Source organism: Dendrobates tinctorius, unplaced genomic scaffold, assembly GCF_039654945.1.
Source record: "Dendrobates tinctorius isolate UK_male_01 unplaced genomic scaffold, ASM3965494v1 ptg000079l, whole genome shotgun sequence".
NCBI lineage: Eukaryota > Metazoa > Chordata > Amphibia > Anura > Dendrobatidae > Dendrobates > Dendrobates tinctorius.
Window position 1 is genome coordinate 3,284,301 of NW_027361747.1, and position 19,129 is coordinate 3,303,429.

The 19,129-nt window shown below is 44.1% G+C and overlaps 1 protein-coding gene across 1 annotated transcript in view; it reads right to left on the reverse strand.

The window, feature by feature from the left end:
- Window positions 1–362: 362 nt before the first annotated feature.
- Window positions 363–19,129, reverse strand: part of YIPF7 (Yip1 domain family member 7) — a 104,889-nt gene continuing 86,122 nt past the window's right edge. The window contains exon 4 of the mRNA XM_073583441.1: window positions 363–720. Within this exon, the coding sequence (XP_073439542.1) occupies window positions 558–720 (163 nt within the window). The 3' untranslated portion in view covers window positions 363–557. The remainder of the gene's footprint in view (window positions 721–19,129) is intronic.

Consider the following 19,129-nt stretch of genomic DNA (forward strand, 5'->3'; position numbering starts at 1 on the left):
TCAATCAGTCAATTATCACCTATCCTATGGATAGGTGATATATGGGTTGCCCAGTTACAATAAGTTAAGTCTCTGCAGACTTGTATATCTCCTGGGCTCTGTACTAATTTCCATGCCTGGTACTTTGGTAATTACGCACATGGAAAACACATATACATCATTGGCATGCACGATTCAGTGCTATATTTCAATTAAAATCTTTGTTAATCAATTATTAATATAACATATTTTTGATTCATAATTCAACCTTGTAAGAAAGTGTAGACTGACAGACTAGACATCAGTAATGAGGCTTAGTGACCTGTTCTTTTCTTTAAGAATTATTTCAAAATAAGCTTTAGAATTAATTAGTGTGAGAACTTCAGATACTTAGACCACAAAACCTAAAGTATTCCTTTTTCACCCCCATTAAAGTCTCTAACAACATTAGATTGACAGATAATATGGTTCAGCATTACTTTACTGCATACCATGGAGGGGGGATGTTATACTGTATACACAGAGATCAGATGGGGTGCAAGGGTGTCAGTGTCTGGATCCAATGATATACGCATATTTTAAAATACAGTTAGCAATGCAAAAAGTCCATAAAGCAAGGCACAAGGATATGCCACAAGGAGCTGCTGTCCTTCCATTGCCAATGTAGTAATGAATATTTTTGAAGCTGAAAAACTGCACCATCCAATTACAGCAGCCGCTAAGAATGATCCAGTGATTCCCCTAAAAACAAAAAAAAAATAAATGAATAAATACAAGAATTAAAACATTGTTGTTGTTATCATACTATGTGAATAACATGATTTATTGATATTTAGCAGAGGAGCTTCCTCTGCACCCACTATTGCTACAACTCTGCTTAGAGCATATGGACTTATGAGCTGGCTCTCAGATACTTGACCCCACACTTACAACTCAATCAGAGTTAATTTCAAGGAGAGGTGGTTATTAATAAGGCCACCTCGGCAGAGTATGCTCATCAAAATTTACGGTAGGTATATGATATTTTCGTGACCTGCTCCATTATTACAGAAATTTGGAAATGGCTTGCTATCTGGTTGTTCGTGGTTCTTCATTATCTCCATTATGGAGAATTAAGGCTGCACCGCAGTGAGTCTGAGACACGCCTCCTGTCTCATCATTGGTCCAGTCTGATGTTCCCAGCCTCCCGATTGCAGCTCTGCTTCTTCTGATTGGCTGATATGTAAAAACACAATCTAATTATGACTCAATGTGACATATGCAAACAACGTTATTTTAAGGCCAATCCACTCTGAAATCCGCCTAAAAAAAGGGCTAACAAACAGTCAAAAGAATGATCGTATGCATCTGTATGTAAAAACGACTTGTTGTGCTTAAGTTCAGTCTACTGAGTGAGTTTTAAGCACTTCCGGTTTGCAAAGACACCGAACAGTTGTAGGTAGGTGTGCCGACTGGGGGGGTGGTCCCTTTAGCCACGGCGAACAGACTGAGACAGAGACTGAAGTGCATCCAACAGGTCCTCTTTATTGGCCGTCCTCTCGACGACCGCAGCACCACACAGCTGCTGCACAACGAGCTCCGCACACAGGCCCGGGTACCTTTCCCTATTCTTCTGTCTTCCTGAATGACGTCCCTCGCAGCTCTTTCACTGTGGCTGCCCTAGGCCTACCACCACAGCCCTTAACCCGTCTGAGTCCATCTGTCTCTGGTACCTCCCGGGCTCTCTCTGTCCTGCAACTCTCCTGTCAGGGCCACCCCCCCTGACTGTCTCCCTCACTAGTCCTGCCTGGAGCTTCTTCTTGTCCTGCCTCTCCCTCCAGTCTTCTTCACTCCTGAGCTCTTCTCCCTGGACTGACTTTCTGGAACTCTCTCCAACTTTATATATCCCCTCCCTGGGAATTCCCCGTAGAGCTCCTGTAACCCTGCCCCATGACTTTGCGGTTTCGTAGCCATAAGCTGATGTTAAGCCCTGCTCTCACTGCTCCCTGCTCCCATCTTGTGGCCAAACTGCAGTACTACACCTTCCTTCATTTCTTCTGTCCTTGGTCTCCCCCTAGTGGCAAAAACCCTGTACTTCAACATCCTTCTCCTCTGTCTAGCTGTCTCCCACCTTCATATACAGCAGTCCATGTCCAGCACACTGTACATTAACCCTTCCTGCTGCAAACAGGTCCGTATGTCAGTCCACTTCCCTTACACAGTTAAAAGAATTAAGCTGACTGTTCTCCAGGCATTTTTTCTCTGAAAACACTCTGTACTTGTAATGCACAAGTCAATGGGAAGGTTCAAAAGGCAACCAGAAGACGACAAGGCATCTTTTTGAGAGTCTCGCTAGCTACTTTGCTTCAAAACCGCCAGTGGTTTCATAATTTTTAAATAGATTAAAAAAATGTCCAGAAGTGCCTTTAACCACCCAACCGGGCCAATTTTTACAATTCTGACCACTGTCCCGTTAGGAGATAATAACTCTGGAACGCTTCCCAGTCATTCTGACATTTTTTTCTCATGACTAGAGTTGAGCGATAGCGTCCGATACTTCAAAGTATCGGATCGGAATGGATCGGCCGATCTTAAAAAAAAGTATCGGTATCGCCGATTCCGATACCGGAAGTCCCATTCAAGTCTATGGGACTTCCGGTATCGGAATAAGAAAAATCCTGTTTTTCCCTTGTACAGCCTCTCTGGGGTCTGTACGGGCCTTTCGGGGGGCTGTGCCGGCCTGCCAGGGGGTCTGTGCAGGCTCCGGTGGTCTGTGCCGGCCTGCCGGGGGGCTGTGCCGGCCTGCCAGGGGGGCTGTGCAGGCTCCGGTGGGCTGTGCCGGCCTGCCGGGGGGCTGTGCCGGCCTGCCGGTGGTCTGTGCACCCTGTGGGGGGCTGTGCCGGCCTGCCGGGGGGCTGTGCCGGCCTGCCGGGGGGCTGTGCTGATGTCCGGGGGTCTGTGCAAGCATCGTCCGATGGGACTACAAGTCCCATCTGGCGATGCCTGCTACCATGACAGTGATTGACACATTAGCCAATGATGGGACAGTAGTAGTCCCATCATCCGGCTAATGTGTTAAATGTTAAAAAAAAAAAAAAAAAAAAAAAAAAAAAAAATACTACATACATACATACTACATGCATGCTACATACATACTACATGCTACATACATACTACATACATACTACATACATACTACATACATACTACATATATGCTACATACATACTACATATATACTACATGCATGCTACATACATACTGCATGCTACATATATACTACATACATACTACATATATACTACATGCATGCTACATACATACTACATGCTACATACATACTACATATATGCTACATACATACTACATATATACTACATGCATGCTACATACATACTGCATGCTACATACATACTACATGCTACATACATACCACATATATACTACATACATACTACATGCATGCTACATGCTACATACATACCACATACATACTGCATACATACTACATACATACTACATGCTACATACATACTACATATATACTACATGCATGCTACATACATACTACATGCTACATACATACTACATATATACTACATGCATGCTACATACATACTACATGCTACATACATACTACATATATACTACATGCATGCTACATACATACTACATACATACCACATGCTACATACAGTACATACCACATATATACTACATACATACTACATACAATACATTCATACAATACATACATAGACATACAGTACATATAACATAGAGTAACATACTTACCAATACTTGTCACATTGTTCCCCGAAGCCATTGTCTTTTCCGGAATAAATATTAACATAACAAACCACAAAAATACTCACCCACGATCCGAAGCAGTCCACGAGTGTGTCCCACGACGATCTTGGGTAGAGAACTGCAGCATCAGATGATGCTGCCGTTCTCTACGGGCTGCAGGAATCCAATGACGGAAGGTAGGTATCCTTCCGCACTGTATTCCTCCGCCACTTAAAAAAAAAAAAGTCCCTAGTCTCACTTTATGCCATTGTTGTGTGGGAAATTCCCACGCAGCAATGGCATAAAGTGAGACTAGGGACTTTTTTTTTTTAAGTGGCGGAGGAATACAGTGTGGAAGGATACCTAACTTCCGTCATTGGATTCCTGCAGCCCGTAGAGAACGGCAGCAACAGCTGATGCTGCAGTTCTCTACCCAAGATCGTCGTGGGACACACTCGTGGACTGCTTCGGATCGTGGGTGAGTATTTTTGTGGTTTGTTATGTTAATATTTATTCCGTAAAAGACAATGGCTTCGGGGAACAATGTGACAAGTATTGGTAAGTATGTTACTCTATGTTATATGTACTGTATGTCTATGTATGTATTGTATGAATGTATTGTATGTAGTATGTATGTAGTATATATGTGGTATGTATGTAGCATGTAGTATGTATGTAGTATGTATGTAGCATGCATGTAGCATGCAGTATGTATGTAGCATGCATGTAGTATATATGTAGTATGTATGTAGCATGTAGTATGTATGTAGTATGTATGTAGTATGTATGTGGTATGTATGTAGCATGTAGCATGCATGTAGTATGTATGTAGTATATATGTGGTATGTATGTAGCATGTAGTATGTATGTAGCATGCAGTATGTATGTAGCATGCATGTAGTATATATGTAGTATGTATGTAGCATATATGTAGTATGTATGTAGCATGTAGTATGTATGTAGCATGCATGTAGTATATATGTAGTATGTATGTAGTATATATGTAGTATGTATGTAGCATGTAGTATGTATGTAGCATGCATGTAGTATGTATGTAGTATGTATGTAGTATATATGTAGTATGTATGTAGCATGTAGTATGTATGTAGCATGCATGTAGTATATATGTAGTATGTATGTAGCATGTAGTATGTATGTAGTATGTATGTAGCATGTATGTAGCATGTAGTATGTATGTAGCATGCATGTAGTATGTATGTAGCATGCATGTAGTATGTATGTAGCATGCATGTAGTATGTATGTAGTATGTATGTAGTATGTATGTAGTATGTATGTGTTATGTATGTGGTATGTATGTAGTATGTATGTAGTATGTATGTAGCATGCATGTAGTATGTATGTAGCATGCATGTAGTATGTATGTAGTATGTATGTAGTATGTATGTAGTATGTATGTGGTATGTATGTAGTATGTATGTAGCATGTACACTCACTGGCCACTTTATTAGGTACACCATGCTAGTAAGGGGTTGGACCCCCTTTTGCCTTCAGAACTGCCTCAATTCTTCGTGGCAGAGATTCAACAAGGTGCTGGAAGCATTCCTCAGAGATTTTGGACCATATTGACATGATGGCATCACACAGTTGGCGCAGATTTGTCGGCTGCACATCCCTGATGCGAATCTCCCGTTCCACCACATCCCAAAGATGCTCTATTGGATTGAGATCTGGTGACTGAGGAGGCCATTTGAGTACAGTGAACTCATTGTCATGTTCAAGAAACCAATCTGAGATGATTCGAGCTTTATGACATGGCGCATTATCCTGCTGAAAGTAGCCATCAGATGTTGGGTACATTGTGGTCATAAAGGGATGGACATGGTCAGCAACAATACTCAGGTAGGCTGTGGCGTTGCAACGATGCTCAATTGGTACCAAGGGGCCCAAAGAGTGCCCAGAAAAAATTCCCCACACCATGACACCACCACCACCAGCCTGAACCGTTGATACAAGGCAGGATGGATCCATGCTTTCATGTTGTTTACGCCAAATTCTGACCCTACCATCTGAATGTCGCAGCAGAAATCGAGACTCATCAGACCAGGCAACGTTTTTCCAATCTTCTACTGTCCAATTTCGATGAGCTTGTGCAAATTGTAGCCTCAGTTTCCTGTTCTTAGCTGAGAGGAGTGGTACCCAGTGTGGTCTTCTGCTGCTGTAGCCCATCTGCCTCAAAGTTCGACGCACTGTGCGTTCAGAGATGCTCTTCTGCCTACCTTGGTTGTAACGGGTGGCAATTTGAGTCACTGTTGCCTTTCTATCAGCTCGAACCAGTCTGCCCATTCTCCTCTGACCTCTGGCATCAACATGGCATTTCCGGCCACAGAACTGCCGCTCACTGGATTTTTTTTCTTTTTCGGACCATTCTCTGTAAACCCTAGAGATGGTTGTGCGTGAAAATCCCAGTAGATCAGCAGTTTCTGAAATTCTCAGACCAGCCCTTCTGGCACCAACAATCATGCCACGTTCAAAGGCACTCAAATCACCTTTCTTCCCCATACTGATGCTCGGTTTGAACTGCAGGAGATTGTCTTGACCATGTCTACATGCCTAAATGCACTGAGTTGCCGCCATGTGATTGGCTGATTAGAAATTAAGTCTTAACACACAGTTGGACAGGTGTACCTAATAAAGTGGCCAGTGAGTGTATGTAGTATGTATGTAGTATGTATGTAGTATGTATGTGTTATGTATGTGTTATGTATGTGGTATGTATGTAGTATGTATGTAGTATGTATGTAGCACGTATGTAGCATGCATGTAGTATGTATGTAGTATTTTTTTTTTTTTTTTTTAACATTTAACACATTAGCCGGATGATGGGACTACTACTGTCCCATCATTGGCTAATGTGTCAATCACTGTCATGGTAGCAGGCATCGCCAGATGGGACTTGTAGTCCCATCGGACGATGCTTGCACAGACCCCCAGACATCAGCACAGCCCCCCGGCAGGCCGGCACAGCCCCCCGGCAGGCCGGCACAGCCCCCCACAGGGTGCACAGACCACCGGCAGGCCGGCACAGCCCCCGGCAGGCCGGTACAGACCCCCACAGGGTGCACAGACCACCGGCAGGCCGGCACAGCCCCCCGGCAGGCCGGTACAGACCCCACAGGGTGCACAGACCACCGGCAGGCCGGCACAGCCCCCCGGCAGGCCGGTACAGACCCCGGGCAGTCCACACAGCCCCCCGGCAGGCCGGCACAGCCCCCCGGAAGGCCGGCAGATACCCCCGGAAGGCCCGAAATGACGGCGCATCATGATGCGCACACACCGCGCATCATGATGACGTCAGGCTGTCAATCAACTTTGAACTTCCGATTCCGATGCCGACTTCCGATATTGAAAAAATATCGGAAGTCGGTATCGGAATTCCGATACAGCAAGTATCGGCCGATACCCGATACTTGCGGTATCGGAATGCTCAACACTACTCATGACATATTTTACTTCATGATAGTTGTAAAAATTGATTGATATAACTTGCGTTTATTTGTGAAAAAAACGGAAATCTGGCGAAGATTTTGAAAATTTCGCAATTTTTCAACTTTGAATTTTCATGCCCTTAAATCACAGAGGTATTGCACACAAATTACTTAATAAGTCACATTTCCCACATGTCTACTTTACATCAGCACAATTTTGGAACCAAGGTTTTTTTTGTTAGGAAGTTATAAGGGTTAAAAGTTGACCAGTGATTTCTCATTTATACACCACCATGTTTTTTACGGACCACATCACATATGAAGTCTATATGATGCAAAATACAAAAAAATGACACCATTCTAAACACTGCACCCCTCAAGGTGCTCAAAACCACATTCAAGAAGTTTATTAACCCTTCAGGTGCTTCACAGGAATTTTTGGAAGGTTAAAAAAAAATGAACATTTAACTTTTTTCACAAAAAAATTATTTCAAATCCAATTTGTTTTATTTTACCAAGGGTAACAGGAGAAAATGGGCCACAAAAGTGTTATACAATTTGTTCCGAGTAAGCTGATACCCCATATATGCAGGTAAACCACTGTTTGGGTGCATGCCTGAGCTTGGAAGGGAAGGAGCGCCATTTGACTTTTCAATGCAAAATTGGCTGGAATTGAGATTGAAAGCCATGTCGCATTTGGAGAGCCTCTGATGTGCTTAAACAGTGGAAACCCCCCACTAGTGACATCATTTTGGAAACTAGACCCCCTAAAGAACTTATCTAGATGTGTAGTGAGCATTTTGAACCCACAAGTGCTTCACAAAAGTTTATAACGTACAGCGTAAAAATAAAAAATAATTTTTTTTACAAAAATGATCGTTTCGCCCCCAATATTTTATGAAAAGTTGTTGGCCACTTTGTCCTGAGTACGCCGATACCCTATATGTGGGAGTAAACCACTGTTTGGCGCACAGCAGAGCATGGAAGGGAAGGAACACCATTTGACTTTGTCAACGCAGAATTGGCTCGAATTGAGATCAGATGCCATGTCGCGTTTGGAGAGCCCCTGATGTGCCTAAACAGTGGAAACCCCTCAATTCTACCTCCAACCCTAACCCCATCAAACCCCTTACCTTAATCCTAACCCTAGTCATAACCCTAACCACAAACCTAACCCTAACACACCCCTAACCTTAATCCCAACCCTAACCCTAATCCAAGCCCTAACCCTAACTTTAGCCCCAACCCTAACCCTTATGGGAAAATGGAAATAAATACATTTTTTTATTTTATTATTTTTCCTTAACTAAGGGTGTGATAAAGGGGGTTTGATTTACTATTTATATCGGGTTTTTATGTGTGGCAGCTGTCACATGCTAAAAGAGGCTTTTTGCAAAAAATAGTTTTTGCATCACCACATTTTGAGAGCTATAATTTTTTTCATAATTTGGCCCAAAAAGTCATGTGAGGTCTTGTTTTTTGCAGCATGAGTTGACGTTTTTATTGGTACAATGTTCGTGCACATGACATTTTTTGATCGCTTTTTATTACGATTTTTGGGAGGCATAATGAACAAAAACCAGCAATTCATTAATTTATTTTGGGGGAGTGCGTTTACACCATTCCGCGTGTGGTAAAATTGATAAAGCAGTTTTATTCTTTGGGTCAGTACCATTATAGCGATACCTCATTTATATCACTTTTTCATGTTTTGACGCTTTTATACAATATAAACTATTTTATATAAAAAATAATTATTTTTGCATCGCTTTATTCTGAGAGCTATAACTTTTTTTTTTTTTCGCTGATGATGCTGTATGGCAGCTCGTTTTTTTGGGACAAGATGATGTTTTCAGCGATACCATGTTTATTTATATCCGTCTTTTTGATCGCGTGTTATTCCACTTTTTGTTTGGCGGTATGATGATAAAGCATTTTTTTTGCCTTGTTTTTTATGGGGTTCACTAGTGAGACAGTTTTATAGGCCGGGTCATTACGGATGTGGCGATACTAAATATCTGTACTTTTATAATTTACATAAAGAAATGTATTTATTGGGAATTTTTTTTATTATTTAGGAATTTTTTTTTTTTAAATTTTTACACTGTATTTTTTTTTAAACTTTTTTACATTGTCCCAGTATGGGACATTACTATAAAAAGTCAGATCGCTGATCTGACACTTTGCACTGTACTGTGTCAGATCAGCAATCTGACAGGCAGTGAAGGAGGCTTGCCGTTGACAAACCACCTCACTGCAGGACCCGGAAGGACCCCACGGCCATCTTGGAGCTGGGGGTCTCCATGGAGACACTCAGAACAACGCGATCACATTGTGTTGTTCTGAGGGAAGCATGCAGGGAGCCCCCTCCCTGCCAATGCTTCTCCTGATGCCATATTTGATCACAGTGTGCCAGGGGTTAAAGTGATGGGTGTCAGCTGTGAGAATCAACTGACACCCAATAGCGATCAGCCACGCTCCCCCCGTGAGTGTGGCTGATCGCATATGATGTACTATTCCGTCCATGGGAATAAAGTCCCAGGTCACATGGACGAAATACAAACACATGGGCCATGCACACAGTGACAAGTCTGTAGGACAGTGTTCACACCACCAGAAGACTGAAACACAGAAAAACACAGTAAAACAAATGTATAGAAGTACTCTGCTGTAAAAAAGTAACAGTAAATAGCAAGTGCTAGTAAAAAGATAACAAAACAGGGTATTTGGTTCATACGTTTTTTGCAAAAAATGTATACTAAGCCGCTCTACCAAACGTCAAGGAAACCCCATCAGAGCACTCCCTAACCGATGTATTTAAAAACCTGATCATGTGTATAGTACCTACAGTATATGAGCAGGATTCAGACAAGTAATGTTCGATGTGGACACGCTATAGAAGATGGTTTTTATGTGCATGGCCCACAAGGGAGGGGTGGAAACCTCCCTAATTTTGCAAAAACAAGAAACCAATTGAATACAAACACATGGGCCATGCACACAGTGAAGAAGTCTGTAGGACAGTGTTCACACCACCAGAAGACGGAAACACAGAAAAGCACAGTAAAACAAATGTATAAAAATACTCTGCTGTAAAAAAGTAACAGAAAAAAGCAAGTGCTAGTAAAAAGAGGATAACCTAACAGGGACGAAATAGTACATCCAATGGCAGAGAGGAGTTAAAAAAGCCACCCAAAAATTGCTGGGAAAACACTAAAGGAAAAAAACAACTGGTGGCCACAATTGCAGCAAAAGCTCCCAGGAAACAGACAAGTCGCTAAAAATCGAAAGAGAAATGCAATAAGAAGCATCTTCCTCTTGACTAGATGTGGTCATAACCATGGATTCCTAAGGCCGGTTTCACATTTGCGCCTTATAGCGCTGCGACGGCCTTCGCACGGCCGCCGCTAAGCCCCGCCCCCTCCCGGCTCCCTGCCCGTCCCATCCGGTCATCGCCACCTACTAGCGCACATGGGCGCTTGCGATCTGCGCACCCTATCTTTAGCATAGGGTGCGCAGATCCTGCGCTGGCCGTGCACTAGCAGGATTTTGCCGCACGCTGCGCACCTTTGAAGGTGCGCCGTGCGCGCCGAAATGCAACATGCTGCGTTCAGCGCACGGCCGTGCGCAGGCCATCGCAGCGCTCTAAAGCGCAAATGTGAAACCAGCCTAAGCTACTGCAATAATTGCATATGGAGTTTGTGATGTAGAGAATCAGGAGAACTACACTGCGTGCAGAATTATTAGGCAAGTTGTATTTGAGAGGATTATTTTTATTATTGAACAACAACTATGTTCTCAATCAACCCGAAAGACTCATAAATATCAAAGCTTAATATTTTTGGAAATTGGAGTGGTTTTTTTTTTAGATTTGGCTATCTTAGGAGGATATCTGTTTGTGCAGGTAACTATTACTGTGCAGATTTATTAGGCAACTTAATAAAAAACAAATATATATCTATCTCACTTGTTTATTTTCACCAGGTAAACCAATATAACAACACGAAATTTAGAAATAAACATTTCTGACATTCAAAAACAAACAAAAAAAATCAGTGACCAATATAGCCACCTTTCTTTATGATGACACTCAAAAGCCTTCCATCCATAGATTCTGTCAGTTGCTTGATCTGTTTACATTGTGTGCAGCAGCCACCACAGCCTCCAGCCACTGTTCGGAGAGGTGTACTGTTTTCCCTCCCTGTAGATCTCACATATTATGAGGGACTACAGGTTCTCTATGGGGTTCAGATCAGGTGAACAAGGGGGCCATGTCATTATTTTTTCTTCTTTTAGACCGTTACTGGGCAGCCACGCTGTGGAGTATTTGGATGCATGTGATGGAGCATTGTCCTGCATGAAAATCATGTTTTTCTTGAACGACACCGACTTCTTCCTGTACCACTGCTTGAAGAAGATGTCTTCGAGAAACTGGCACTAGATCTGGGAGTTGAGCTTCACTCCATCCTCAACCCGAAAAGGTCCCACAAGTTCATCTTTGATGATACCAGCCCATACCAGTACCCCACCTCCACCTTGCTGGCGTCTGAGTCAGAGTGGAGCTCTCTGGCCTTTACTGATCCAACCTCGGGCCCATCCATCAGGCCCATCAAGAGTCACTCTCATTTCATCGGTCCATAAAACCTTACAAAAATTTGTCTTAACATATTTCTTGGCCCAGTCTTGACGTTTTATCTTATGTTTCTTGTTGAAAGGTGGTCGTTTTTCAGCCTTCCTTACCTTGACCATGTCCCTGAGTATGGCACACCTTGTGCTTTTTGATACTCCAGTAACGTTGCAGCTCTGAAATATGGCAAAACTGGGGGCAAATGGCATCTTGACAGCTTCACGCTTGATTTTCCTCAATTCATGGGCAGTTATTTTACGCATTTTTTTATCAACACGCTTTTTGCAACCCTGTTGGATATTTGCCATGAAACGCTTGATTATTCGGTGATCACGCTTCAAAAGTTTGGCAATTTCAAGACTGCTGCATCCCTCTTCAAGACATCTCACAATTTTTGACTTTTCAGAGTCCGTCAAATCTCTCTTCTGACCCATTTTGTCAAAGGAAAGGAAGTTGCCTAATAATTAAGCACACCTTATATAGGGTGTTGATGTCATTAGACCACACCCCTCCTCATTACAGAGATGCAAATCACCTGATTTACATAATTGGCAGTTGGATCAAGCCTATACAGATTGCAATAGGACAACATGTATAAAAAGGATGATGTGATCAAAATACTCATTCTGCACGCAGTGTATACTAGATTTCTAATTGCAGGTATTTGATATCATTATTACGGTACATTTTGTACATATTGGGATATGATCTTGGAGATGGGAATACCCCTTTTAATTGCTCTCGCTTAGGCCTCTTTCACACATCAGGTTTTCGCCGTCAGGCGCGATCCGGCGCTTTTGACAGAAACCGGATCCAGCGAAATGCAATGCCGGATCCGGTTTCCCCCCCATTGACTTGCATTTGCGCCGGATCGCGCCGGATGGCCATGCGTTTCATCCGGTTTTCTCCGGATCCGGCAATGTGTCGCAATGTGTCGCGATCCGGCGTCTGGAAAAAACGTCTACTGTAACGTTTTTTGTCTCCGGCGAAAAAGCCGGAAACGCTTTTTCACACAATGAAAGCCTATGAGCGCCGCAATGCGCCGGATCCGGTTTTTTGGTCTGAGCATGCTCAGTAGCTCTGCCCACAAGACATATATAAAAGCAAGACAGTGGGACCCACAGCCACACCCAACATGCCACCCAAGACAGCAACCAGGCGCAGGAGAAGGCAGGAGACATCTGCAGCAGCACCATCAGCACCACCCCAATTGGAGCAGCATGCTGAACAACGGGAGGGGAGTCCAGCAGCAGATGAGAGACGGTAATTATCAAATCACCCATTCCTCCAAACTAGGGCTATTGAATATCAAGATATTCATTGGCCCTTTGTTTCTCTTTATTCAACAGCCGCCCAATAGATGCAGCAGCAGCAGCAGCAATGGCAGCAGCTGGAACACCACCCACAGGCATGGAGTGTGGCCACCAGGAAGACAGCACATCATCTTCTGGGAGCCCTCCCTCGCATCGTCAGCGTTTGACGGTAAGTTTTTATTTCCAAAATCCATCTTCTCTGTAATATATGTCTATTCATGGCCTTTTATTTCAAAACAGGAATCACAAGATGAAGAGGAGCTCCCAGAAGAAGAAGGAAGGGTGGACAGACACCTGGAGTGGGCTCACAATTGGTAAGTTTTTTGCATCAAACGCAGAAACACAACATCACACTACACACAACACATAGAAAACAATGTTCTGCAGACCACACACAGCAAACAAATGCCTACATCCAAAGACATAACATTTTTTGTTTTCTTCTCTAGTCTTCCCAATCTGGTGCTTGGCCAAGAGGTCCTCGCAGTGCCTCCCAGGGTCGTCGGCGACAGCAACGCGGCAGTCACCAGCGTGTAAGTATAAATATTTTTGCTTTGTTTTTTTGCACTTTTTATTTCATTTCTTTTGTGGAGGCTAATTATGTTATTTTTGTCTTTTTCTTTAACAGCCTTCACAGCGTGCTCCCGACTCTGACGGTGAGGATGGAGGGATTGATGTGGACCGCCTCATCGATCTCGTCAGAGAAAGGGAGCCGCTCTGGAATATGGCTGACCGCCGCCACGCTGACCTGATCGTTACCCGACGACTCTGGGAGGAAATCTGTTCGCTCCTTGTGGGCCGCTGGGAGGACCTCGAAGCTCGGGCCCAGATTAAAGAGCGTAAGTATATACAGTACCGGTTGCTTGATGTAAACCAGTGTTTCCCGAACTCCAGTCCTCGTGGTCCCCACGGATCATGTGTTCAGGATTTCTATTTACTATGGAAATCCTGAAAACATGACCCCTGGGGACCATGAGGACTGGAGTTTGGGAAACACTGATGTTGTATACTAACCACTCCTTTCTCGTTTCAGGGAACAGAATTGTGAATCGGTGGCGGTCTGTGAGAGATCGTTTCAAGAAGGAGTTCAATAAAGAGATGCGGGCCCCGAGTGGATCTGGAGGACGCAGGAGCAAGTACAAGTACGCAGAAGCCCTGTCGTTCCTCTGGGAAACAATGGTCACCAGAAGGTAAATATTACACACCACATGTGAAAAAAAATGTTAGATGTTAATTTTTTTTTCAGCCAGGGCCATACCATGTCAGTATTTTAATTGTTTTTTTTTCTCTTTATTCCACAGCACGGTGAGCAGCACTCGGGAGCCGGCACGATTGGACCCTTCTGAGGCGATCCCTGAGGAGACCGGCACCGAGGGACACTTCGACCGCCCCGGTACATCTGCACCTTCCCAGCCTTCCAACACATTCGACCCATCTGTCCCATCCACCAGCACAGGAGCATCGTGGCCGCCTACATTACATGAAGCTGCTGGTGAGGAGATCGCTTTCCCTTTACCCCACCCTTCTGCCCCTGCCACCTCTAGTACACCTGCGGGTACTGGGCGGCAGCGGCAGAGGGGTCAGGAAAAGACTTATGCGCCAGAGTTCTTGCATCTGAATGCATCTTTCCAGAACTGTCTAAAAGTCTTGTCAGAGCAAATCTCCGCAGGCTATCAGCAGATCCACTCCAGCATTCTGGAGGTGAAGACACTTCTGCAAACCATGCATTCAGAAGCAAGATCTTCACCAAACCACACCTTTTTCAGGTCTGTTGTGGAGCGCATGGAAACGCTCTCTCCTGCCCAGCAGATGCATGTAATGCATTCATGCCACGCTGCTCTCCAGCAAGTTACCTCCCAACCTCCTCCTCCTCCCACCACAGTAGTTCCTCCACCTGCACCCCCTCCAGCCACTTTCCATCCTCCCCCTCCTATTACATCTACACCCCCTCCAGCCACTTTCCATCCTCCCCCTCCTATTACATCTACACCCCCTCCAGCCACTTTCCATCCTCCCCCTCCTATTACATACCATCCACCTCCAGCCACTTTCCATCCTCCCCCTCCTATTACATACCATCCACCTCCCCAGCACCATCCACCTCCCCAGCACCATCCACCTCCCCAGCACCAGCAACCTCCCCAGCACCAGCAACCTCACCAGTACCAGCAACCTCCACAGTACCTGCAAACTCCCCAGTACCAGCAACCTCCCCAGTACCAGACATCTCCCCACTTCCAGCAACCTGCCCCGTACCAGACATCTCCCCACTTCCAGCAACCTGCCCCGTACCAGACATCTCCCCACTTCCAGCAACCTGCCCCGTACCAGACATCTCCCCACTTCCAGCAACCTGCCCCGTACCAAACTCCTTCCCCATACAACTTGCCATCAACATCATCTGCTCCTACAGTCCCTGCCCAACCCTCCACTCCACCACCCACCACCTCTTCTGCTTCCCACATGTCCACCCATTCTGTAGTTTTTTCCACACCTTCACCTCTAACTGTTCCTTCCCAACCACGATCCCAGTCCTCTCTCCACACTCCCAGTGTCGAAGTGTCCCGCAGCCCCTACAGCAGTATTTCCACCACACACTACACAGAATTATAATGTGTGTATTTAAATAAAAATGACCAGTTTTATGGTTTCAGTTTTATAGTTTCAAAGTTTTATTAAACAAGTTTATTAAAATTTTAAAAAAGTTTACTAAAAAAAACATTTTTCAATAAAAGTTAAATTATTTTACACTGGTTGTCTGTCATTTCTTTCTGCGGCGAAAAAGGTTAAATACAGGGTATTTAAAAGGTGAAATGGTATTCAAAACTAGGTATATAACTGTGGGTAAATTTTAGCTTTTTGCCACAGTTGTGTTCCTGGTTGTGTTTGAAGCAAAGTATTTCACCTAAAAAGTTGTGTTTATTGTTGGTGATTTCCTAACAATGTACACAACTTTTGTTAAAAGGTGAAATACTTTGCATAAAACACAACCAGGTACACACCTGTGGCCTAAAGCTAAAAATAGAGACCATGACAAGATAGCCAACTTTGGTTGGCAAAGGTATATACTGTTGGTACAGAAGGTACACAAGTTTGGTTAGGGCACAAATCTTTCACACTCTGTCATCCTGCCAGTGTACTCTGCCTTGAGGTGACATAAAGTATAGTGCAAAATTGTCCCTCATTACTGAAACCGTCACAGAACTTCTAGTGGTAATGTCATGGTAATCTTGCAAGGTGGTTTCTTCAGAGGTGTCCTCAATGGAAATGGGTTCCTTGCAGATAACAAAATTGTGGAGTACCACGCACGCTTTGATCACCTCGTCCACAGTTTCTGTCTTGAGGTTGATCGCAGTCAATAGGACCCGCCATTTGGCTGTCAGAATACCAAAGGTACATTCAACCATTCTTCTTGCTCTTGTGAGGCGGTAATTAAAAATGCGTTTTGGTCTTGTCAATCCTCTGCTAGAGTACGGTTTCAAAAGGTGTTCTGACAGCTGGAAGGCTTCATCCCCTACACAGACAAATGGCATAGGTGGACCAGATGTTTGCGGCAGCGGTCTAGGTGGTGGGAACTGGAAGGTGTTTCCATACAGTTTACGCCCCATGGCAGACAGTTTGAAAACTTGAGAGTCATTGGAGCGGCCATAGGCCCCAATATCAACCGCAATAAATTTGTATTCCGCGTCAGCGATGGCCATGAGGACAATTGAAAAATATTTCTTGTAATTGAAATATTCCGATCCCGATCCAGCTGGCTTTACAATGCGGATATGTTTCCCGTCCACAGCGCCCAAGCAGTTTGGAAACTGACATATCTGTTGAAACTTGTCAGCAATTTCAATCCACCTCTCTGTTGTGGGCTCTGGTAAAAACTCTTCAGCTAAGGAGTCCCACAGTGCACGGCATGTGTACTTCACAATTCCAGATATGGTGGAAATCCCGAGTCTGTACTGGAAATGCAGTGACGAAAGGGATTCTCCAGTTGCAAGAAATCTGTGGGGAATTAAAAAACAATAAATTAGTTTTAAATCACAGCATTACATACCAAAACTGAGCTATAACACTTGGAGATACAAACTACCACCAACAAGATTGCAGTGAAAGTGTGCTCTGATGCGATCATATCCAATAAATGTGGCTTACCTTAAAGTCACCATCAGACGCTCTGCGGGTGAAACAGAGAAGCGGCAATAGGTGTCCGCTTTTCTTATGAGGTGTGCAATGCGCTCCACCAAGTAATCAAAATTCTCCATTTTCATCCTAACATATCCAAAAAATTTATCCGGGTTTCGTCGAAGGTCCATGCATAGTGTAGAATAGACCCCACGCGTCATTCTCTTGGCTGTGATGGGGTGGATCCACAAACGTCGTCTACGATGCCTGATGCGCTGCTGTCTCGCTCTCTCCTTCTCCAGAACAATCACCCTCAAACGATTCGCCTCCGCTGTAAAATCCGCCAAATTCTTCAAAATATTTCCAATGACAACATCCATCTTCGCCAGTAACTTGCTCTTCTCTCCAACCTGCACTTTCTCCTCTACAACCTGTCAAAGAAGGGCTGTAGGAACATGCTATATCTAGTTTTCCAGTAGCCAATCCCGTTCGGAAGGCCACAAGGGTCAATTTTAAAAACCGGATCCGGCGTAATCCGTCGAAAAACGGATAGAAAAACGGATGAACCGGATGAGACGGATCCGGTTTTGTCTGTCAAGAAAAAGACGGATCCGGCAGAAAACCGGATCCGTCACATCCGGTTTTACTAAACATTTGCCGGATCCGGCGTTCCGGCACGACGCCGGATCGCGCCTGACGCCGAAAACCTGATGTGTGAAAGTAGCCTTACCATTTGAATCGCTATCAGACAGTATCTGCTCACAGGCAATGGGTTAATAAAGGGGGCCCACTGTTCAGCTCAGCTACAAAGAGTGTGACCTATTTTGTCCTGGATAATACAGAAAACCCATTTAACTACATGTGTAATACTTAGTTCCTCCTATGATGGCGCTGCAGAAAAACTTAAGAGTAATTGTCAGGTTTTCCCACATACAATTTCAGATTGTAGAGAATGCCAGCTGGAGTACCCATTGTGATCTGTTTTGGCACCATTCACACCGGAGACTGTCATCTGACGACACTGTTTCTTTCACGATTCAGATTGCTAGTGTGAATCTAGGCTTTTGACAAGTAACTCCTTAAAGGGTCATTCTCTCCAAAAATATTTATCACCTTTTCGAAGGATAATATATAACTGGCTGATCACGGGGGGACTGACTGCTGGGACCAGATAGATCCCGAGATCGGGACTTTAGAACTTTTGGTGTCTCATTCTTAATGGGGTGGAGGCCCGCATGCCCGACCTCAGCTCCATTCATTGTTTTTGGGACTGATGGAGAAAGCCAAGCACTATACTCAGTTTTCTCTAGTAGTCCCAAAGACAATGAGGTAAAGTCGAGCATGCGCATCTCTGCTACAAAGCACTATTCTCGGAGTTCCACAGCTTCGATCGTGGGTTTAGCTAAGGTTCGCAGGGGATCGACTCCATAAGCTATTCCCAGCTGATACGGGATAACTTGTTTATTTTTCTCTGATTAACCCTTAAAGCACCACTCCAACATGTTTTTCCAGCTCTAGAGTGACGCTTGAAATGTAAGCCCTCTGCCCCAGTTCTTACAAAGATTTATTGAAAAGTGACCTCTCTGGAGCTGCCAGCAGGTCACTTTTCGCCTGGGGGGGCGACCTTGGAAAAGGATGAAGGTGGTGGCAGGTAAGTATGAGACAGGGGGCAGGCAAATTACATTTAAAGCACCACTCCATCAGTACAATAAAAAAGAAAATGCTGGAGTGGTGCTTTAAAGAAGCACTCCTCCCATCAAAGTCTTTATCCTCTTATTATATTGCAATCATCATACTATACAGCACTGTGTACTAACAATTGCTCATTTTGCCTTTGTACCCATCTAATTCTTCAACACAGTGCTACATATGTCCTATG